Consider the following 23760-nt stretch of genomic DNA (forward strand, 5'->3'; position numbering starts at 1 on the left):
AACAGCAGTCCTAAGGGGCTGGCTCCGGCTTCCTTGGCATTACTCAGCACTTCTTACTAAGTAGGGTGCTGCAGAGAATTCTGTAAGTGCTAGCTGCTGGTGGCTGAGTGAGGCTAACAGAGGGCTCAAAATCATAAACCAAATGAAAAGCCACAGTCTTTGAGCAACCCTGTCTGTTTACACTCACCTATAAGCTGGCCAAATGATTGGCGTAGAGATAAGGAACTGTGTCTTGGCTCAATGCCCAGAAGAAAAAAGGGCTTCAGAAACAGTCTTTATTTCTTTTTTAAAAAAACTTTATTGCGCATAAAACAGACCATTTCCTCTGTGGGTCATGTTACCATCTCTCAAAAAAAGCCTTTTTGTTTTTTTAAATGTGGTACTGGGGATTGAACCGTGGGCCTTATGCACGCTAAGCACACATCCTACCACTGGGCTACAGTCCAGCCCCTGATACTTGCTGCTCCCCCTCCAACTCGTTTCTTCTCCTGTCCCAGTGAAAAATGTCTTATCTTTTAAAGTCTACAGTTGCTGGTCAAAATTATCTTAAGGATGGCTGCTGGGGGGACATGCCCAAAGATATCACCTGAGCTGGGTTAGAACCTGGGGTTCTGGCCCGGCTCTTGCTGGGGAGCAGGGGGCTGCCTTCTGCTTGACCTTCGGGGTAGAGCCTGGTGCCTCAATGCACTGACTGTACTTAGCTTACTCAAATGCGCTCTAGCATCTTATGCATGTACGAAGTGGGTATACATCCCTCTCTTCCCGGCCTTCACGTGAAGACATAGTCCCTGGGAAGAACATCTGACTAGACCTGCATGCATTTCCAGAGGTGGAGAACACATGTCCCCGGACCACTGAAATCAACTGCAAACTAGTGGTTAAAAACTGGGAGCCAGAAAAAAAGTGCTCTACGAAAACCCCACGTCTTCATGCTGTCACGGCTGGAGAGCTGGGGGATGTCTCCCAGGCTGGTGGATCTCTGCCCCACTTCTGGTGACTGCAGGAAGCAGCGTGTGCTTTGGAAAGATCAACAAGGTCGTGGCTGATCAGGACAGAGGTGGGAGGGAACACCCGGTGCTCTGTGAGGCCACTGGAGGCGCAGTGTGCCCCTGGGTCCTTCTTGAGTCACTCTGGAAATGGTCTCCTTCTTCTGGGCTAGCAGGAATGACAGGGCTGGCCTTCCCGGGATTGCCTCTGGCACTGGGGAGGCGGACAGGGTGAAGGAGAAGGCCACACAGGCCATAAAGGTCCTGTTCAAAGTCCAGTCCGATGGGCAGATTGTGGTTGAACAATGGAATCCAGAACATCCTCCTCTCCCCGTTTCAGACAGAGAATAAAGACAGCAGTAACTGCCGTGGCAGAGACCAGGAGGTGATGACGTCAGAGCTGTGGTGGTTGCTAGCAGCACATCTGTATTTCCACAGGAGAGATGGCAGCTTCCGCACAAGGTGAAGAGTGAGCTAGCAGTTTGCTCCTCTGGAGCTAGATGGATGTTCAAGTTGAGGCACACGGTGGTTCCCACAGGAAGTCCAGGGTGAGTGTGGGCCCTTGGCTGTGTCGCCCTTTGGAGCCTTGAAGGCTGCCAGGGACGCCATGTTTTCTGCACCGGCCCCTCCCACCAGGCCGAGCTGGCATGCCCTTTTCCAGATTGGTGTGGCACCAATGCACTGGTCCATGCGCTGCTGTTGTGAAAGAGAAGCACCCTGGCCCCCCATCACCGGTCTCTGGGTGAACCCCGAGAAATGAACAGCTTGGCTTATGGGGCTGGTTACATGGTGCTTATTGGCTCTTGCCAGGCCAAGAAAATCCTAGTACAGGCAGGGAAGACTGGAGTGGCCAGTGTGTTGAGGGGAGACCAGCACAGCACACACACTCCAGTCTAGCTGGACCACGGCACTGTCATCTGCCAGTCCAAGGACAAGGTCACACTCGACTTGGTCCCAGCAAGAGTGAAGAGGGGCTACCCTCAACCGTTAACATATGTACAGGAGGTAAAACCTGGGCTGCAACACTGGACAGAGTGGGTTCCACAGTGCCACGATCCGAACAGCATGGCCCACAGCAGCCTGTCTGTCTTCAGGCCTGGTGCCGAAATGCATCCTCATAGAGAGGCGGTTCCCTTGTAGAAGTCCAGTGCCAGCAGGGACAGGGTGCTGGGTGGGGGTGGGGACAGAAAAGCTGTGAGCAAGGACCCACAGGGCTTTGAACTGCTCCCCGGTACCGACCAGGTCAGTAACACTATTCAGAAGGCTAATAAATAGATGCATGTAACAAGAATCAGGTCAGCTTTGCATCAGGCTGCATGGGATATACAAAGACCTCCCGGTCACTCCTACACGCAGGTGACAGGCAATCAGTGTCTTTAGTAAAGGTATAAAAATGAAGTTGCTTACTTTCAAGTATTAAAAAAATAAGTTAATTGACAAAAAAGGGTCCGAAGTGGCCGAGTGTCTGGCCAGGTTGTCAGTCTTGTCTCAATGTGCAAACACAGGAAAATGCCAGGGAGCGCCATCTCCTGTACTGATGTGGGTGCTGACCAGGGATGGCGCCTGCCTGTCAGTGGGGGGAGGGGAGGCTGGCACGTAGGGCTTCCCTCAGCTCTCTCCCCAAGTCAATACTTTCCAGTGTCAAAATGGTTGTGAACTAAAAGCAAAACACAGCAATCCACGGGCCTCAGGCCACTGCCCATGCGAGAGGCCTGGGGCACACTTGGCCACTGGGAATCCAGTGTGTGGTGGGGCTGGGGACAGACCCCTCCTGCGCCCTCCTAACTTGCATAATGAACCTGCCTACTGTCTGCCAGGCAAGGGTAGGCATCACACCCCCATGGGGGTCGCTCCCCGCGGATCTCCTCCATCCACAGCCCTTTCCGTAGATGCCGCCGGACTTTCTTTGGTGGTGCTTCGGGGGGCAGGAGGACAAAGGCTGCTCTGTTCTTCAGGTGCTCTGTGGTGGCTGTGGTTCTGAAGAGGAGCCACCTGCCTCTCTCACCAGCAGAAGGAAGGGAGAGGTGCCGGACAGCAAGCCCAGGGGACCCCGCAGGAGTTTCCCCCCCGGGCACGCCTCAAACACACCCATCTCCTCCCTCCTGAACGGGAAGTCCGGGCGGGGCCTCCCCCAGGTGATGGAGTCACCTCGGATGATGGCCCTCCCCTGGGGTTTCCCCACAGCACAGGTGTCTGTGTGCCGCCTTCCAGGGATGCCAGGCCTCTTCTGAACCTGGATCCGGTGGTCTGGGAGGACGCAGCCGGGTCAGGTGGGTGCCGATCAATGCACACGGTGGCCAGGCTCAGGACCAGTCCAGGCTGAAGCCCTTGCACAGCATGGCGGCCTCCAGGTCCTTGTCCTCCTCTTTCTCCCGCAGCCGCTGCTCTTCCAGCAGGACCACCAGCGAGTCTCTCTGCTCCACCACCTCCAGCATCTCGTTCAGGATCTTCTTCTCCTCGGACAGCTCCTCCTCGGTCTTCAGGTGATCTGCCGAGTGGCGGGAGGCGTCAGGCGCGCGGCCTGGGAGAGCGGCCCATTTCACCTTCCCACTCAGGTGCCCTCCACTTACCTTCCACGGCCATACGCTCTCGCAGCTCCTGCTGCAGCCGGCTCTGGCGGTCTTCCAGCTCCAGCTCCCGGGCACTGAGACGGAGACAGCAACAGTGACTTGGGGGACCTCCTCTCTCACCCCGCCAAGCCAGGACAGCTGTGCCTGCTGGGATGCACCACATGCTGGCACCCCCTGTAGCTGGTTCTTAAAGCTCAGTGTACTCACAAGATCATCAGCTCCGACTCGTAGCGCACCATGGCGTTCTTCTCCTGCACCAGCTTGAACCACTCCTGCATCAGCTTGGGGTCATCCTTTTTGCCCATGCCTGTGTGAGAGACTGAGGGTCAGGCGAGGGGACGCTCTCTGTGTGCCCAGCCCAGAAGGATTGTCACACTGGGGCAAATGTGCAAAGAGCCAAGCAAGATGCTGCTGGAACAGTCCCAAGCCAGGTCCAAAGTTTGCCTACTGCCCTGACGGGGAGAAGGGGACAGAGAACGACAGGCCACTGCACCGTGTCCACCCCAGGGCCTGACAGACCTAGACTTTCCATCAGTCCTGCCCAGGCCTTGTCCTGGGTGCTATTCCTTCCGACAAGCTTAACACGCCTCTGCTCAGTGACACAGGTGTGCGTGCGTATGAAATGACTCGCTCTCTCCTCGCTACGAGGTCTCTTTGGAGGAAAAGTCTCGTACACAGGAGAAGTATAATATTTACAGACTACACCTGGCCTTTAAGATAGGGTTTCACATAACCCAAGCTGGCCTCGAACTCCTGATCCTCCTGTCTCCATCCTCGCACATTCTGAGATTGCAGGGACGTGTGTGCCAACCATGCCTCGTTCTACACCTTGTTCTTCAGTTACTTTCTTTTAACACTGTTTCTTCCTGGGCAGCTGGCTCTTTCAGGGGCCCCGGACACTTCACCTCTGCTTCCTAGTCGACTAGGAAGATGCCACTTCTTTGGTTTGTTGTGCATTCACCTAGACACATGCATGCCGGGCGAGTGCTCCACCACTGAGCTACGTCCCCTGCCCTCAAATACCCCTTCTTAGCGTGCTGCCCAACAAACACTGCAGCCCGGTGGCCGGTGGCCATCACCAGCAGACCCCAGCTGAGGAGGGCAGCTGTTCCTACTCTTTGGCCACCTGCTGACTTGAGCTGTCCTGAATCAACATTTGACTGACACTGAGTCTCCATCAGGAGTGCCCCCCCCCCAGGCTTAAATGCAGCAGGAGCATGGAGGAAGGAGTCCCTAAGGAATCACCTTCTGTGTAGTGTACAGACTGACCTTGCCTTGGAAACACACTGTATCAGTGGCTCTTTGCCCACGTGGACATAAACCTGTAGTATTATTTTTGTGTGCTGGGGATGGAACACAGAGCCTCATATGTGCTAGGCCACGCCCCACCACTGAGCTACACTCCCATCCCAACATCCAGTAATTTTTTTATAGAATTTTTTTATAGGGTGTTCCAAGGGCTTCCCGAAGTTCATTCACAGACCTCAAGTTAAGACTGGAACCCTCTAAGTCCCCTCCACTAACTTGGTTGGATGGTCCAGCCCTGAGCAGTGCCCTAGCACAAGAATGTGGATAGCATCCTCAGGTAGGTGCTGATCTTGTGTCATAGCCTGCTTCTTCCCGACTCTTTCAGGCTAGTCAAAGGCCAAGCTCTGTCATTCTACGCTGGACACATGTCAGGCCTAAGTCTAAGCCTTTAGCCGGTGACCACACTTCAGAGACAGAACTGACGCACTCAAGGGTTAGTATCAGACCGTGCCAAGCACACATGCACCCTTGCTCCTGGCGTGGGGGATCCTGGCCCTGAGCTCTGCTCTCAAAGATAGACACCTCCATCCTGGCCTGTCGAGCCTGCCTACAGGTCTGGGGCCCAAGCTTTCCTTTCCCGCTCCAATAGACTTGGGTCTTTGGCTTTAAAGCAGCCTAGAGCCCAGTTCCACGCATTCCTTCTGGAGCGTCTCTGCACAGTGTGCCCATGTGGCCATGGAGATGAAGCCCTGAGGCATGCAAGCTGTCCAGAGTGGCAAGTCCGTCCCTCCTTCCCACCTCCCAGCACGTCAAGACCCCAAATTCCACGGGGTGGGGGGCGGGCGGGCGGGGAGACACTGGGACACTACTCATGAGCCATGTTGGAACTCAGTCATAGCCAATGAGCAAGGGGATGTGGTGGGGTAGGTGGTCAGATGTAAGAACCATGGAGAGCAGAGAAGAGGTTAGCAGGGTTAGTTATGGCCACACTCCCCTTCCCCTGCCCACATGCCTTGCCAATGACAATCTTATCACCACAACAGACTTCAAATCAGACAAACTTAAAACAAAACAAGACACACTCAGCAAGACACACGGTAGAAGTTTGTTTTTAGTGGTTGCTCTGGGGGAAAACAACAGAACTTGGGGGGGGCGTTTGTGTAGACCAGTCTTTGTAAGGACAGTATTCCTTGACTCTGCCAATACAAACTGCTGCCACAGGGGGTTCCCGACCCGTCCCTGGCCCTCTGGATGCTGGCCTTGAGCTTACCGGCCCCAGGCCCCCCAGCCCCAATGGCAGGCAGAGCCACAGGAGAACTACAGCCTGCAGACGCTGGAGCCCGCGGGCTCTTCTATGGCTTCCCTCGGTCCCTCTCCTCCCTTAGACAGTCAAAGGGATACTGTGCCTTGTAAGAAACTGCCACATACTCATGACATTCTGCAGTCAGAGAGAGGAGCAACTGCTGGCCTTGGCTCCCTGCTGGACTACGGTGGCTGCGGCCCCTCAGAGGCAGTGGGGATGAGTGGGTGGCGAGGTTACGTTACCTTCCTGGACACAGCACGGGCAGAAGGAGAGAGGTCTACGCCGTGGAGTCCCGCCACTGGGCTCAACTTCAAAAGGACCAAACAAGGAAGAGGAGACAGAGAGAGACAAAAAGAGGAAGAGGGAGGGAGAGGAGGAGTGTGGAGGTGGAGAGGGACCGGGAGAGGGTGAAATAAAAACAAGCAGAGGACAAAAACAGAAAAGGTGAGAAAGGAACAACAGGAAGAAAAGAAAAAAAAATCCACAAGAATGGAGAAGCAGAAACAGGGAAACAAAGTCTACGAATGAATTAAGTCCTTGGTTCAAGCACGGAAATCGAACGAGAGCGGACCCAGACTGCAGGCAGCAGTGGCTGGTGAGGGCGTGTAGGGACATCGGAACACTGTCCTACGGTGGCCCTGGGCTCCTTCCTAAGGAGCACCCACAAGCCCTGGGTAGACCTGCCTCCCTCCATTCAACGGACTTCGTAAATAAGCAGCCAATGCTGCTCCTGCGTGTGCAGGAGGTGCCGAGGTGACCAACAAAATCTACATAAAACGGATTCAGATGTCACCACGGGCACGGGTGCTTGAGGAGGTTCAGCTAGCTTTTCCATAAGTCTAAGGGGCAAGGGGGGGTCTGTCACCCTTGGCCGTCACCCATGCCCACAGAAAGGAACTCTGAGTCTGCACGAGCGGCGTCTTACCCTAGTCATGGCCCTGCAGGGCCGGAGATACATTGCTTTGCGTTCTGAACCAGCGGAGTTAGGGGGACGGATGGACTATGGACACCCAGAAATGACCTCTAATTGCCTGGAGCATCCCTCCCACGGGCTAGGGAAAACCAACCACCACCTTTTCTTTTGTTTTCCCCACAGCTGAGGGACGGTGTCACACTGTGGACTGTGAGACCGAAAGGGGGTGAGCTGACAGGGCAGTCCACGCCTCACAGCGACGCTACTGTTGGAGTGGTGATGGGCAACCGAGAGGAGACGGTGTGCAGAGGCGTCTACAGACCCTGGGGAGACCTGAGCACCATTCCAAGAAGAGGGAGAGGAGCTGATCAAGGGACCATCACAGAACCACAGGAGCACACACAGGACACAGGAAGCCCAGGAAGGTAAGGCCTTCGGGCCACGGGAGAACTGGGAGGGAGGTGGCCCATGATGAGAACAGGGCTCAGGCTGAAACATCAAGCTCCCGCTGGACTGGCGGTGGGATAAATGTAGAGCCCACAATTGCTTTTCCTTTCAAGCCTTGTCCTATTAAGCACTTTGTGCACAGTAAACCTGGTACTTGGGTCCAACCTCCACACCAAAGGCACAGACAGAGTGTGTGAAGTGCTTTTACCCCATTTCAACAGGTGCGGCCATCAGGAGCTGACGCCCACGTCTTTTCCAAGCATGTGCTCTGACACAGCTAACCTACTCAAGCCTGCTTGGCTGCGAAGCATAAAGTCTGTGCAGCTCAGATACCTGGATGAATCCCGTGAATATCCCATTAACTCTCTCTGCCGCTTCCTGGGACTCTAATGATGCCAGCAGGTAGAAATGTCGCTAGAATGGCATAGTGGCATCCTTGCTCCTTAGCAAGGGACAGTGACACAATATGACACAATATGTAAGCAATGCACATCCAAAATCAGGCAGGTGCCTGCACACGCACACGCATGTACACTGTGAAATTTGTTGCACTCATTGATAATAAAAAGTGACTGGCTGATAGCTAGGCAGGATTTTCAGGACAGAGAGAATGCTGGGAAGAAGGGCAGAGTCTGAGGATGCAGAGGAAACATGAGAAGTTCACAGATGAGGTAAACGAGCCTCGGGGCAGCACACAGATTAATAAAAATGGGTTAATTTAAGTTGTAAGAGCTGGCTGGAGACAAGCCAAAACTATAGGCCGAGCATTTATAATTAATAATAATTCTCTGTGTGTGGTTATTTGGGGCTGACTACCAGGACACAGAAAATCTACACACACACACACACACACACCAGGACACAGAAAATCTACACACACACACACACACACACACACACACACACACACACACACACACACCAGGACACAGAAAATCTACACACACACACACACACACACACACACACACACACACGCTAAAATACATACACAGACCTAAATATAAACACTAGTTTCTGGACATCATACAATAGAGCCTACGTCCTTTTATCTTGATCACATTCCTCAAAAATGAGATAACAATATTGAGAACAGAAGTTAAAAAATAAAATTAGAAAGCATCGGGTGAAGCAGGTATTTAAAACAAAGGAGAAAAAGTGATTCCATAACAGGCGAATGGAAGGACATGTTCAGATGGGTCTGATCCACATGACTTGCTTTGTAGCCTCCAACATGTCCATGATGAATACCTATCACTCATAATTAGAAAAAAAAATAATACAAAAAAACCACCTACTAGGTTCTATTTTAAAAAGAAGAAATGGAACAGAAAAACTAATCAATGGGGAATTCCATACTAAATCAGACTCTGAACGGAGCATGTGGGCAAAGATTTTGATAGTTTTTTTTTTTTTTTTTTGCCATTTATGGACATGTGAGAAACAGATGTCTTGGTTTGCTGGATCTTGTCTCTCCTCCTGCCTTTTTTCTGTGGTGCTGGAGATGAACCTAGGGCCACAAGCATTCTAGGCAAGTACTCTACCACTGAGCTGCCAACCTGCAAGACACTGAGCTTAGGCGCTCAATGACACTTAGAACACACTGTAGTCTTTTTACTGCTCACAACACTGAGAGCTCTGAGTGCAAGGCTGAGACAGAGGAGGGCTAATGTTGCCTTACATGAAAGGAAGTGCTCATCATGGAGAGGCTCAGACGGAGATCTGGTCTATCATAGCTGGGCCCCCTCAGGGGCAGCATGGACTGTCAGGGGAGACGGCTTTAGGGTCCCCATCTCCAATCCAGCCACTCGGTCCTGCTGGTTACATTTAACTCCCCCTCTACAACGCTGCTAATACCAGAAGGAACTAGACATACCTAAAGGGACCATGGGCTTATTTTAAGGTGAGAATGATTCATGGGAGAAATTACTCTCTGGACATGGCAGAATGCAGTAACTCAACACCTGGAGGTACAGGCCGGAGGGTCAAAAGTTAAGGGCATCCTTGACTACACAGTGAGCATGAGGCCAGCCTGGGCTACATGACAACTTCTCTCAAAACAAATAAAACAAAACTCCAAGGAAATATCTATGAAGTTCTTCTCCTGTGCCTAGCACTGGTTACTATTTTAACAGCTGGTTACTATTTTAACTGCTGGTTTACTATTTTAACTGCTGGTTACTATTTCCCTGTTTTCTTTAAAATCCAAAGCAGGAAAGCATTTCTTTATTTCTTTTTCTCTTTCTTTCTTTCTTTTCTTTTTTTTTTTTTTTGAGACAGGGTTTCTCTGTGTAGCCCTGGCTGTCCTGGAACTCACTCGGGTAGACCAGGCTGGCCTTGAACTCAAGAGATCCGCCTGTCTATGCCTCCTGAGTCCTGGGATTAAAGATGTGCCTCCCCTCCTCTCCTTGGCTGGAAAACATTCCTGATTGGACAAAAATAAAGGGATCATCAGGGAGCTGGTTTTTTGTCTCAAAAAGATGAGGTGAAGAGCAGGTCCAGCACAGGGCAGGAATCTGGGTCTGGACGTCTCAGGTGAGGAACGGAGTTCCCTAACACTCCAAGTGCTGCTCAAAGCTGTTTCCAGGAAGACTGAAGCTGTGGTCCCCAAATGGCATTTCTGTGTGGTAAAGGGCCAGCCAGCTTCTCTATCTACTTCATGACCCAGACTTCAAAAGGGCAATTACTTCTCAAATAATATTAGAGCATGTGCCTGAAGAGAAAACCCCAGCAGACTCTGAACAGGGTCAACTGTGGCATCTATGTCTTCCTCTCTGGAGAGGGCCTGGTGACCCTTGCTCTTTGCTGGAGCACACAAGGGCCTCTCTTCAGAGAGGAGTGCATCGTCCTTCACTGGGCAGTAGAGTCTGCCTACTTGTGACAGAAGCCACGAGGGGCCGGGGCCGTGGGCAAATCAGAATGGTTGACGAGAAGCCATGAGGGTCTGGAATGGGGAGCACAGGCAGACGGTGTCTGACTCGGGGAGAGGGGTTTTAAAGAGCCTTTTTCCTGCTCATCCCACTTCACCCCAGAATCCCCTGGCACATGGTTAGAGCTCGGGGTCTGGGGCCACAGACAACGGTCCACTGCATTTCCTTACCTGAGCAGTGGGTCAAGGACAACATTCAAGACACAACACAGACAGTCTACGCTGCAAAAGCCAGTCTCTCAAGCAGGAGGGGTGGGTTATGTGGCGGGAAGTGGGTCTGGACCACTCCCTCCACAATGTCCTGACGTAAGTTATCTTTTCACATGTGGAGATGACCTCAGAATCGACATGGACATTCCTCAGGGAACTGTTAGGAGTAGGCGGGGGAGGGAGACGGGTATTAGACAAGACGGGGGTCTGTTAACTGGGGTGCAAGCATCAGCCCTTTTTCAGCATCAATGGCCGTGGGTGGGAGCCCCCCAACACTCCAGAAGCTGGAGACTCTGAAAAGCGCCTGTGGCCAAGTGGACTCCTGGACGTGTAAGACTAGGAACGAAGAGGGCAGAGGCCGACTCCTGCCCCCTACACAGGAGCCCAGGGTCCTACCCTCTGGGCACGTGCTGAGCAAGTGCCCCACCTGGCTCTGGGTTCACTTTACTCACGATTGTGTATATGTTGCCTATGTGTGCACATGCGCACCCCCAGGCCTGGCTTTCATTTTACTTGTGTGTGTGTGTGTGGTATACGTGCAGGTGACTGTGGGAGTGTGGAGAAAAGAGGTTGACAGCGGCTGTTTCCTCAGTCACTGACCACATTATTTAAATGATTTTTTATTATTACATTTATTTTTCTTTTTAAAAATTTATTTACTTTTATTTATGTGTATGTGTGCGCCTGTCTGTGCATACATGTACAGGTGCCCACGGAGGCCAGAAGAGAGTGTCAGATCCCCTACAGCTGGAGCCACAGGTGGTTGTGAGCTGCCTTTCATGGATGCTGGAATTGAACCCGGGTCCTCTGGATGAGCAGCAAGTGCTCTAAGCCACTGTGCCATCTCTGTAGCCTGTTGTTATTATATTAATTAATTTACTGTGTGAGGTGGTATGAACATGCCACGGCAAAAGTGGGTAACTTGCAGGAGTTGGCTCTTTCTGTCACGTGGGGTCAGACACTGAACCCACAGCATCAGGCTCAGCAGCAAGGAACTCGTCATGTAGACCAGGCTAAGGAATGTCCCTTTAACCAAGGACAGGCCCACCACCTGAGGTTTTGACACCTAGCTTGGCCTGACTTAAAAAAAAAAAAAAGTATTTATTTTGTTTGTGTGTGTTGTTGAAAGACATGCATGTCATGGCAAGTGTGTGGCTGCCAGAGGACAACCTGTGAGAGCTGGTTCTTTTGCACCACGGGTCTTGGGAATTGAACCCAGGTTGTCCGGCTTGGAAGCCAACACCCACGCCCAAGAAGCCATATTGATGGCTTGACTACGACTTTTAAATGAGTGGGAAGTGTCTCTCTCATGGGGAAAATTTTATCTTCCCCTGCAGTTCTGTTTTCTGGAGGCATGGAAGCCCCAGGGGCAGGTGAAGAGATCAGAACACCTGACCAAGAAGAGGGGAGCTTCCACTGCCCTGCTATACCAGACAACCCGGGGCTGGACCCTCGCTCTTCTGGAAATACGGCAGCTCCGAGTCTAGGAGCAAGACTCCAGACCGGCCATTTCTCTGCTGAGCTTTGTTCAGGACGACAGCAAATACTCAGCCCCACGTGGCCAGGGCTCCCCTGCTTTAGAGGCATCAGAATCAGCTGGGAAGTCTGTAAGACTAGGCACGCAGGCCTCCTCTGTGGAGTTTCTGACCCAGAAGGTGTGGGCTGCTGTCTGAGAATCTGCATGTCTAGAAAGTCCCAAGTGATCAGGGGATCAGTGCAAAGTGAGCCCCAGGGCACGGGGAGGAAGGGACATTATGGATATAACTAAGTGCTAAGTCTCGTGACTTGGCAGAGACGGCATACTCCGGCCTTTCTCGTGCTCTAGGGTCTATGCGACACTCCCAAGCGAAAAGGATGGCAGCTGAGTTCATTGTTTTACAATTTTTAAAGCATATTTCATCTCTAGCTGCTGCGGACGGACTCGGAGGCGTGCCGGCAAGCGCTCTGTCACTGACTCGGGCTCCCATGCTTGCACTGTAAGTGCCGCGGGTGGTGAGCATCCCAGAGGATGTGAAACCTGCACACGGTAAGGGCTGAGATTCAGGATGGAAGTCTGGACTTGCGTGTGAATGAACCGCTGCCCAGCGGCAGCAGAAGACGAAGGGGACTGGGGCGCAGATGCAGGGCGGGTGGAGCAGGGGGCGTAGGTCTTGTTTGTTTTAGATAAAAGTTTAGGAAAACATCAAGCAGCAGGAGCTATCCTGAATCTCCCTCTGTGGCACACAAGGAAGAAAGGACTGCTGCTTTTCGGCTGTGCCGAGGATGGAGCCCAGGGCTTCTGGCGCACTCTAGGCAAGTGTTCTGACACTGAGCCTGGAAAAGGGTTTGTGCTTTGCCGTTTGGTTATCAGGCTGGTTTTTTTTTTTTCCTCACTGTTGTGAGCAAGGACCGGGATGGAGAACAAGAGGAAAGGGCGTCTCGGGGTTAGTGCCAGCAGTGGATGACGCTATACATACCACCCAGGTGCAAGTCGATGAGGCCACTGTAATTAGACTCTCCCCAATAGTCTACAACAAGGAAGTGGTGAAGACAGAGTTATTGGATAAGATGACCCTGCTGCCACCCCGCCCCAAAAGCTATCAAACGCATGACACACAGAACACAGGCAAAAATATCATGAGAGCCCAGTGGAGCAGCTGGCAAGCATGCATGTCTGGGAAGCATGGCATGCACACACACAGGCCATCTCTGCATCTCGTGGTACTGTGTGTGTGTGTGTGTGTGTGTGTGTGTGTGTGTGTGTGTGTACCAAACACCATTATGAATGGAGTTGCCGGCCAACATCAGGGAGATTCCTGTTCGCACCTCCACTCAGCAAGGATGGGGCTTGGCTTTACTGTGACCGCCAATCGTGCTGGAAGGCAACGTTACCCGTGATTTAAGGAAGTTTTAAGGGCAGACCAGGAGCTGTTCTCACTTAGTTTCTGAATATTAAAGGCTCCAACCTAAGGCTTTCAAGATGTGGATGTTAAGGGAGAAAAAAGAAAGCTCTGGAAACCAAGGAACTTGCAAGTGACTCCACTAGTGGTGAGCATGCTTTCCTTCGCTGAACGGGCTTGAGATGGAGGCCCCCCCATCTTCAGAGAGCCTTTTCTTTCAAGATAAGAAATGAGCTGGGACACTGGCAGAATTTCCACCCTCGATGCCGAGGCTGCTGGCCACAGGCCTTTCTGGCTTTTCAGCTCCTGGAGCTGTCCAGCAGTGTCTTGTCTTAATGTGCCTATGGTGTGAAGAGGGGGGCTGGCAGCAGGTGGGGCCCGAGCTGGCAGTTCTTAGGGCCCAGAGCACACCAAAATGCCTGTCTTTCTCTAACCTCACAATCTGGATGCTGATCCCAGCAACCACAACCTTCTCTTTTAAGGATGAATATGTCTGAAAGCTGAGTTCCAGCTCGTGTTCAAGCTAGTCTAGTGGTTCTAGGCTTGAGTCAGAGTTCTAGAAACAGAGAAGCTCCCCTCGGATTCCAGGACAAGAAGCCCACAAGTCTCAGCCTTGCCCTGGTCTCCAGGGCTCTGGAGGCAATCCGCACAGCCTGTATACAGAAGTCTTCGACAAACACAGGTTACCTGCTGGCAACTCCAGACCAGATCTCTTCTATGAAGGGCATCTTGGCTAACAAACAGGGACCCGCTCTGACAGCAATGGAGGCTTGAGGCCACCACATGAGACAGGATGACAGGTTCTGGCCAGCTGGCTGGAGCTCAGGGAGCGAGCTGAGTTGTGCTGCTAGAAGCCGCGGTGCTCCTTGCTCAGCAGGTAAGTGAGAAGGCCAAGTGGAATGGGATGAGGAACAAGAGAAAGGTGCTGGCACCATGTACATTCAGCCTCCAAGGCGCTCTCTGCCAGGAAGGGACAAGGGCACTGGGAACTGACACTAGCCCAGCCCTGGGCATGGAGTGTTCAGTGTAAGAAAAGAAAAAGAATGTATTTGGAAATACAAATGCGTCACAGGCGGATGTGTACCTTCGGAGGCCATTTCACCTTCTGGTCCAGGGGGTTGTGCAAAGATCTGCCTACAGTCAGGAGCTGGACTAGAACACGTCTGTTGAGCCCTAGGGCTCTTCAAGAGAGGTTCCAGGGGTCCACAGTGACTTTGAACTTTTAAAGACTAGTGCACACCAAGCTCAAGTGCTTCCACAAGACAACTTTTGACACACTCGAGACCTCCAGGAAGGCTGCTTTTGTGGGCTCTCAGGTCTAAGATTCTTTTGCTTCGTGTCCAAGAATTTTGCACTTCTCATAGATATATTAGTAAGAAGTGAATTCAAGTCCCTCTGGCAGTGACAGAGATCATGTACCGCTGTACTGGGATCCGTGAGAAGGGTGTGGCTTAGGGGATGACTTCAGAGCACACTGCTGGTACAGTCCTTCAGATGGCTGACATACCACACCAGTGTATATTAGCACATTTGGGGTTTCTCTTTATGTTTGGGAGCTTCTTGTTTATAATTTTTTAAAGACTTATTTTGATTTTATGTGTATGGGTGTTTTGCCTGCATGGACTTGTACCATATGCATGCCTGGTGTCTGCAGAAGGTGCTGGATTCCCTGGGACTGATGGCTGTGAGCCGCCATGGGTGCTGGGAACAAAGCTCAGGTCCCCTGCAAGGCCACCACGCACTCTTAAGTGCTGAGCCATCTCTCCAGCCCCTGTACTTGGTTTTGTTGTATAAAGAACATGAATTGTTGCCAGAGAGCCAACTGCTCTGTTCGTGAGCATCCATCATATTTGCAGACACCGTGGGGTTCCTGGTGAGCTGCTAAAAAGAACAGGGGTCTATTTAGAGCAACCACATGTTCCTGCGGGGGTGCCCTGAGCACTGCTTGAGGAGGAACTGACGCTTCTGGACGTCTGCAGCTCTCACTGGGACACGGGCTTTCTCTCCAGTTTGTGTGTGCGTGGCTTTTCAATGTTTAAAAGACACGGAAAATAATTTTTTGGGTTTTAGGCCTCAACTAGCAATTGTGTACAATGGGCTTTTCTCCTGCCAAAGCAAGTTGAAAACCACTGAGTGAGAAGAAATTTGGGGTGTGTGTGTGTGTGTGTGTGTGTGTGTAAATGTGAATACCGATGTCTGTGGAGTCCAGAAGAGAGAGACAGCTCCCCTGGAGCTGGAGTTACAGATGGTTGTGAGCTGCCTGGTGTGTGGGTGTGGGGACCGAACTCTGGTCCTCCGTAAGAGCAGTATGTGATCTCACATGCTGAGCCATCTCTCTGGCCTCTCTGTCCATTTGTAATGGTATCATTTTCTGGCCCACTGGTGGCAATGGAGTGACAGTTTTTTACAGAAGTGGTGAGGAAGAGGAACAGACTCCGGCTGACTGGAACCGTAAGCACTTTCCAGAAACATCCAACCGAACCGGCCATCTCCTTGAGCCTCTGAACCTTGTGAGTGGGGAGAGTCAGGGCACTTTTGGGAAACTAGGAACATGAGCTCATGTACCTAGACAGTATTGCCAGCTATTGTTGTGGGACATGGCTGTCCCTTAGTTGAAGTAATCTGGAGAAAGGTTGAGAGGCAAGCTGCAGATTCCCTTCTGGACTTTTGTGCATGGAGAGAGTAGTGGAGAGGACAGGGCTTTACAGCTCTGTGGCCAGGGATCTCCGGAGGGAGGGCTAACCCACGCCAGTGCTCACTCAGGCTGCACTGAGGAGATCAGTCAGAGGAAGTCGGGCACAGGGAGGCCTGCAGGCCGGTGGAGCCACAGGCTCATTGGGAAGCCAAGAAAATGTGCGGGTGAGTCTCTTCTTCACTGCTTGGCATGGGACCAGTCTTCTTAACTTGCTGGATACAACGTGACGTAAGCTTTTGGACTCCATTTAGTAACATGGGCTCCAAGCATTAGGTCCAGCATCTGGTGAGGCACAAACCCCCAAACATCCACCTCCTCCTCCTCCTCCTCCTCTCTCAGGACACATCTTCACCTGAGGGTCATCACTGAGCTGACACACGTCTTCACCTGAGGGTCATCTGAAGGAAGGTTTGCTTCTGTGCCAGCCCTGACTCCTCTATTGGGAACTCCAGTTCCAAATTGGATCCCTGACACCAGTCCCACACCCGAGGCTAGACCACATGGTCTATGAGGCAGTGGTTGGCCCTGTCTGACCTGCTACTGGTTCTTTAGCTTGCCTGCCCAGGAGGTGTACCAGCTTGCTTTCCTGTGCCCAGAAGGAAAAAACAAGAGGCCCTGCCCTTCCTTCTACGTCGCCTCACAGAATGAATGCTGAACCCGTAGGCCAGTGGCCACCTGCAGGGATAAGAGGGTCCCCATCCAGGGACTGGATCTTGAGGAAGGAGATCAATCATTCCATGCCCGAGGCCAGGCTGACCTCGGACCCAGGGACAACAGCTCAGATACCTCATCTTCTCTGTACCCACCTGTGCCAAGCTGGCAGGGCTCCAACCACATGGCCCTGGTAACAGCTCCCCACGCCTATGCCTCAAGAGCTTATCCCAAGCCCAAGCCTCTGCGACACCGCTCTTAGTGACCGGCCTTCGGTGGACACAAGCCTGGGCTCACCCAGGGAAATCGGAGTGCAAGGGCAGCCAGAAGCCCCACATGGGAGAGGATGCAGGCGCTCTGTGGCTGTGCAGCTCAGGGAATCGAGGACAGGAGGAGTCTCGGGAGAGCAGGCTGAGGCCTGTTCAGTGCAGTTCTGTGATGGTTCCTTGAGGGACAATCTCTCTCATTCCCTGATATTTTCTTTTAGAGAAAATGGGAGGGAGAAGGAGGAGGAGGAGGAGGAGGGAGAGGAAGAGGAAACCCAGGGCTTGCCACCAACAGGTGACAGGGCCTGGGATTTTGTTCTGCATGGCAACAGCAAGCTGAGAAATGGACTGGGGAGCAGGCCTGGGTGTCTGGGCTGCCCAAACACAGGTCAGCACCGGACCTGGATGATGCCAAGAACTCAGCAAACCCCGATAGAGAAGGAGCTGAATTCCAGAAGATGTGCCGCCCATCTGGCTCACCCCCGGAAGGAAGGTAGGCTCTCTCCTTGAGAACAAGCCTCCTCACAGAGGAGGCCAGGCAGTACCTGCTTCTCCTCGCAGAGCCTTCTCCACGGCCACGCCCCTCTCCTCCAGCTGCCTCTGCTTCTCCTCCACCTGCTCCAGTTGCCGCTGGATGATCTACCGAGAGACAGAGCGTAAGCTCCCGGCCTTTCCTCACCTCCCGTCTCCAGGAGGAGAACCAAGCCGCAGACCCGTGGAGGGAGAAAGAGAAGCCTTGTCGAGACACTGAAAGGGGAATTACGGCCAGTGTGGTGTGCCAGTGCACGCAGCTGGATCCTGGCGCTTGTTATCTTTCCCTGGAATAGTTCAAGAGCATTTCAAAATGGTTTCTTTAAACCTTTACAGTAAGAAGACTTAAAACACTGGATGGAGTGATTAGAAGTTCCGTTTCGATAAGTTTCAAGAGTCTAGAACAGTCTAGGACAGTGGTTCTGAACCATCCTAATGCTGCGACCACAGGGCCTCAGGTGGTGACTCTCAACCATAACATTGTTTCATTGTTACTTCATAACTGTGATTTCTCTACTGTTACGAATCGTACTGTGAATGTCTGTTTTCCCATGGTCTTAGGCTACCCTTATGAAGAGGTCATGACCCCAAGCTTGAGAGCCACCAGCTTAGGCTGTGAACACAACCAGAGGTTCTTCTGAGTTTTCCCTGTAAAACCACAGACTATTCCAAGCAGAGGTCAGGGCCGCGAACTGACCCCCGACACTATGGTTACAAGTGAACTAGCTGGTTCTACATCCACTCTAGACTAAGGCTTCCAGGAAACTCAAAGCACGGATCTTTCTTTTTATAGACAGTGCCACAAAGAAGGGGCCTCTGTAGAGCATGAAGCTGGAGTACTTGGAGGTTGTCATCTTGGAAGCCATGAATACCGTCTCTGCTTCTGCCCTGGCGTCTACACCTTCCTTGATGTAGATGAGGCCCTGTGGGGGCACGGGATGATGCCGCCTCACTTCCACCCGAATGTGGTGCCCCCCAGCCGGTGTGTACCTAGGCTGTAGATGGGGCCCCGTTGGAGCACGGGACGATGCTGCCTCACCCACCCACATGTGGTGGCCCCCGGCCGGTGTGTACCTGGGCTCGGTGCAAACGCTTCAGCTCCTCCTGCTTGGCCTGTCTCCGGGCTGCCTTCTGCACACGCCGGGTCAGCTTGGCACTCAGCTCCTCCTCTGTGTAGGTTCTGGGCTAGAGAGGGCGAGAGAGAGCTCCTGAGCCGGCTGCGTGCAGGTGGAGGCTGGTTTGGGCGGCAAGCTGGCAAGGGTATGAGGACTGTCCCCTGCGTCAGCGGGGCATGGCCGGTGCAGACACCCTCTCCTGAGGCGAGGCTAGAGACCTCAATGGGAGACACTTTGCCTCTGTGACAGGGACAAGACCTTAATGTGGAATGAGTGTTAGCAGATTAAACCTCAGACAGACACACTCCTTTGGTACTGAGGCCATCACTGCCATAAAAGCGTGTGTGTGGTTTGTGTTTGTTTGTTTTTGGTTTTGTTTTTCAAGACAGGGTTTCTCTGTGTAGCCCTGGCTGTCCTGGAACTTGCCCTGTAGAGCAGGCTGGCCTCCGACTCACAGAGAACCGCTGCCTCTGCCTCCTGAGTGCTGGAACCAAAGGCGTGCGACACCACCACTTGGTGTGTCTGGTTGTTTAAGGCACTGTGATGATAAAAACAAAAACCACCACAGTAAAATGTTTCCCTAGGCCTCCTCTTTCTGAGGCAGACAGGAACAAGAAAAGGCTTGGAAAGTAAGGGCTCTTCTCCCCCCTTGTTTGGGATTACTTTCTCTAGGTGAGAGGGCCCATAGGGTCCAAGTAGCTAACATCTGCCTGCAAGGGAGAGGACATGGGTGCCTCCATCTGAAATCTCAGTGAATCCAGACTAACACGGGCTGAAAAAGGAACAGTGGTGGTGACTGCTTGGGTGTGCAGAGGCAGCTGTTGTCATGGAGTCTGCAGCTGTTGTCATGGAGAGGAAGGGCGGAGATGCCCGGGCAGGGCAGCTGGGGTGGAAGCCTGGGGGCTTGGAGGAGGCCCCTGGACAAGTCCCATGCAGACAGTGACGGATGTCCCAGGAACCTGTACACATGGTCCACCACACTCCCAAGCATTCAGTGACAGGACACACTGGGCAGCCACCGAGAAGCATGAGTGGGGGACTGTCCTCTTTTGTGAGACCCTCCTGATTTCCTCTAAAAAACCAAGAGACCTTTCTGACTGTGAAGGAGACATCTACGTTCAACCTGGGTCCAGACTTATCATCTCTCTTCAAGGAGCTCAGTGACAGCAGGAGGTCAAGCGAACAGGTGGAAGGCGGCCTGTAAGGAGCATCCCGGCACCCCAGTGCCCTGATGGTTCAGAGTGGAGGTGATGAGCACCCCTTGCTGGGCTACCCAGACCCGCAGGGGCAGCTCTGCCCCCACCCATGATGACATGCACTCCAGCCAAGGGGAGAGTGACTGGCTGTCTCCTCCTCTTTCTGTGACACAACGGAAGAAGGTTTGACCGTGACAGCTGCATGCACGTGTGACAGTTAGTGAGGACGTGGCCGCAGGGCCCAGCAGGGCGGTCCAAGTGGTTAATCACAGACAGGCATGCAACGAGGACCAGCCATGGATGGGAACGAGACACTACCTTTGATGAGTAGGCTCTCCTGAATGCCAAGGCGTGTGGTACATAAACCGACTTTTAAGGGGATGGCAACGGAAAACAAAACAGAACAGCAATGATAATGATGATTAAAATATGAAAACAGAATACAGAAATGGAACAAAATCAGTTAGAGGTTTAAAACAAACACAAGACTCAATCACATGATCATTTCTCACAATGCCACACAAGACTGCACAAGAAGGAACCTGGGTGTACAGACCCTATCGGCCGAGTCTCGCTGAACCCCACTGTTAAATAAAGCTGGGGTTCACTTTTCTATTCACAGAGCAGCATGCCCTGACTCCTTTGTGTCTGTTTCTTGTAGAGCCCCGGTTTGTGGAAATGTGTGCTGGCTGGGCCCTCTTCACCCACAGCAGCCCTCGCTTCCCTTTCCTGCCGCTGACCACTTAGCCTGAATGGAAGCTGGAGGCAGGAAGTGGGCGCTGACCCTGCACACTCTTTTGACTGGTTCTCCAGCCTGGCAGGGTTCTCAAGCAGGGCCCTATAGGTCACAGTGTGATATCTAGCCGTCCTGGGACTAGGCAAACTTGTTCTTTCAGAATTAGACCCCATGAAGAGAACCAAGGTGTCAAACCAAGGTGTCAAACCACCGTGACGCAGAGAGAGCACCAGGGTTCAGGCAGCCGTGGAAAGCTTTTCACTTCACACACTGACCAGAACTGCTCCAAGCCTTGCCCAGTAGCCTTTGCTTCTGTGGTCTTCTCATGGGTCGGCTGAAGTGCCTAAAGGGTCCCCGTGGGCCGAGGCATGGAGGCAATCGGAATTTGGTGGTGTGCGGGACAGAGGGATGCTGAGGGCGGCCCAGTGGGGGACCCACACAGGATTCCACAAGCATGCTGGCTGGGGAACGGATTGGCCGCTTTTAGCTCCGAGCACAGGCATCCTCTCCCCGACAAAGCAAATTGTGAGTGAAGTCCTCATGCAGAACAGGGCACTTTAAAAAGGAAGAGTCCGGGCGAGGCCCCCAGCGGCCCCACACAGACACACTTCAAGAGCGGCGCCGACACCTGGATCTGTCTGTGGCTGCTGCAGCCACAGCAGCCTCCTTTATTAACTTACCCACTGCTGGCACTGGTACCGACTGGGCAGTGGCAGTGACAGGGAGGTGAATCACGACACACTTGGGTAAACTGGGAGAGTGGGACTGAGGGCATGGCTCGCTGGCTGGGGCGGGGGTACAGAGCAGGATGAGGGGCTGGTCGGGTGCCGGGCAGGCTCTGGTGTCCTCAGTGACAAAGAAGCAGCTGGTCAGGCTGCACTTGAGTCATAGGGAAGAAGGGAAAGGGGCCATGATGAGTTAGCCCTTGTTGGCGGGGCTTTAGATGGCTAGACAAACCTGGATTGGCTGGGGAGACAAATCTGTTGGTAATGAAGACCTTACGTAGGGTCTGAGCTATAAACCCCACATAAAAAGCCCGGCTTGGTGGGGTGTGCTTATAATCTCCGAGCCGGGAGGTGGAGGCAGGTGGATCCTGTCTCTCGGGATTTGCTGTCCAGCCAGTCTAGCCTACACGGTAAACTCGGCCACGCATGCACACATTAAAAGGTAGACAGACACCAGAGGAATAACGCTCAAGGTTGTTCTCTAGCTTTTCACACGCGTGTTACAGACATGTGCGTGCACACATACGAATAGAAACACACAAACCCTGAACGGTTTATTTTTGGATAATAGACATTTAGGGGAAAACAAGGTTTTGGTTTTATGTGCTGTGCATCCCTGCGGCACCCAAACCCAGGCCCTTGTTTCGAGTCCTGACTCAGGGCTTGGGTCTGCGAGACAGGAAGGACTGGTTTCCACCTACACTGCACTGTGGCTGGAGGCTTCCTTTTCCGGGCGAGCAAAAGCTCATTTTCAATCTCGGTCCCCTTGATCCTGACACTTGTGAAAAGAATCTCAAACCCAGAAACACAGAAGGAGGAAGTCAACGATGCTGGAACACTCTTCACCCCGACTCCCAGATGGTAGCACAGCCCCATGCTTCAGGTGTGGTCTTTACACAGCCTGTTTTTAGACATCAGGGACCCAGTCCCTAAAAGCTTCGGGATGTACTTCTTCCTCAGAAGAGACACACCTGCCCAACAATGCCCGTAATGCCACCTGCTAGGATCCGGACACCAGCTTGATGACGGATGGCATTTTTTAAAGTTACACGTTACATTTGCCATTGACCATCAATGCCATCAACAGTTTCAAAGTGTCCTTTGTACCCTTACGGTTGTCTTGCTCTAGTTTGTCCCCACTCTAGGTTCCGTATGTGTCCCCCCACCACCTCTGGTGATAAGACAGGATCTTGCTATGTATCTCTGGGTGGCCTAGAACTCACCAGGTAGCCCAGGCTGGCCTTGGATTTGCGCAATCCTGCCTCAGCCTCCTAAGCGTTAGGGTTACATGGAATCGCCATGCCCAGTGGGTCCCATATTTTAAGAACTACTGTGCCCTGCCCTCACTCGGTGAGATGCAATGTCATCCTAAGAGCCATGTTTGCCACTGCCTGGGCCCTGCTTGTCCTCATCATTCCCTATGTGACCACCAGAGAATGACCTTGTCCCTGTGGAGTCCACCCGGTCGGTACACAAGGTGTCCAAGGCCCTGCTGTTCTAGGAATCTGTGAATGGCGGCTGTCAGTTGTTCACATAACCACGGAAATGAGTTCCTGGGCTCTTCATACTTGTGGTCACTGGGTGGCTATACCAAGATGACGGATTTGGCACAGCCAGGGGGGGCACCTGGCGCTCCCCACTGCGGCAAGATGTTTCATTAACTCATGGAGAAGCGGTATGACCTGACCACAGTGGCAGCCAGAGATGGAAGATCTGACCAATGTGGCACCAAGTGTCTCAACACTCACCAAGGAGGCCAAGGGGACTTTGGGCCACATTCTCTTCTGCTCAGGCTCCTTCAGGACTCCTAAGACAGCACCTGCCCCCGGTGCTGGGATGAGCTTTGAAACCCATGTGCACATCCACATATCACATATCACCAACACCACTGCCTGGAAGACCTCAGGGGGGCATGCTCAGTAGTAACACACTGGACTGAACCCCCATGGAGAGCACACAGCTGCCCCCCACCCCCACCCCCATACTACATTCAGACTCCTGGTGCAAGAAATGAGGCCTGGCTGCAGGAGACGGAGACGGAAGAGAGGTCTGTGCTTCTTGGAGACTAGGACAGTAGAGAAAGAGCCATCGTCACGCCCGGGGAGAGAATATAGAATGAGATGGAAATGCAGATGAATGCAGAAGGAGGTAAGAATAAGCTGACTTGTTCCAGTCTGCTGAATTATTCAAAGAGGAACTGAGACAGGCTGGAGGATGGACCTGCGACAGGGGGATGCCAGCTCAATGAACAGACACATGTGGGGTGCAGAGCGACCCCAGCCTGCCCTGGCTGGTCTACAGCTCAAGCTATTGACAGAGGGAGCAACTTAGGTCCAAGCCTTGAGACGTCACATCAAAAA

The 23760-nt window shown here is 52.6% G+C and overlaps 1 protein-coding gene across 26 annotated transcripts in view; it reads right to left on the reverse strand.

Annotated features, from left to right (window-relative positions):
• Positions 1-359: 359 nt before the first annotated feature.
• Mical3 (microtubule associated monooxygenase, calponin and LIM domain containing 3) overlaps positions 360-23760 on the reverse strand; it is a 209638-nt gene continuing 186237 nt past the window's right edge. For 15 of the 26 annotated variants that reach the window (XM_076567844.1, XM_076567846.1, XM_076567865.1 and 12 more), the window contains 7 exons: positions 20258-20308; positions 18703-18813; positions 17643-17736; positions 6350-6415; positions 3764-3863; positions 3557-3630; positions 360-3474 (listed from right to left, as the gene is read on the reverse strand). In XM_076567844.1, the coding sequence (XP_076423959.1) occupies positions 3290-3474; positions 3557-3630; positions 3764-3863; positions 6350-6415; positions 17643-17736; positions 18703-18813; positions 20258-20308 (681 nt within the window). In that variant the 3' untranslated portion in view covers positions 360-3289. Of the gene's footprint in view, positions 3475-3556; positions 3631-3763; positions 3864-6349; positions 6416-13062; positions 13114-17642; positions 17737-18702; positions 18814-20257; positions 20309-23760 lie in introns of all 26 variants that reach the window. The other 11 variants (XM_076567867.1, XM_076567866.1, XM_076567864.1 and 8 more) reach the window with 5 other exon arrangements.

Source organism: Peromyscus maniculatus, chromosome 3 (assembly GCF_049852395.1).
Source record: "Peromyscus maniculatus bairdii isolate BWxNUB_F1_BW_parent chromosome 3, HU_Pman_BW_mat_3.1, whole genome shotgun sequence".
Lineage (NCBI taxonomy): Eukaryota > Metazoa > Chordata > Mammalia > Rodentia > Cricetidae > Peromyscus > Peromyscus maniculatus.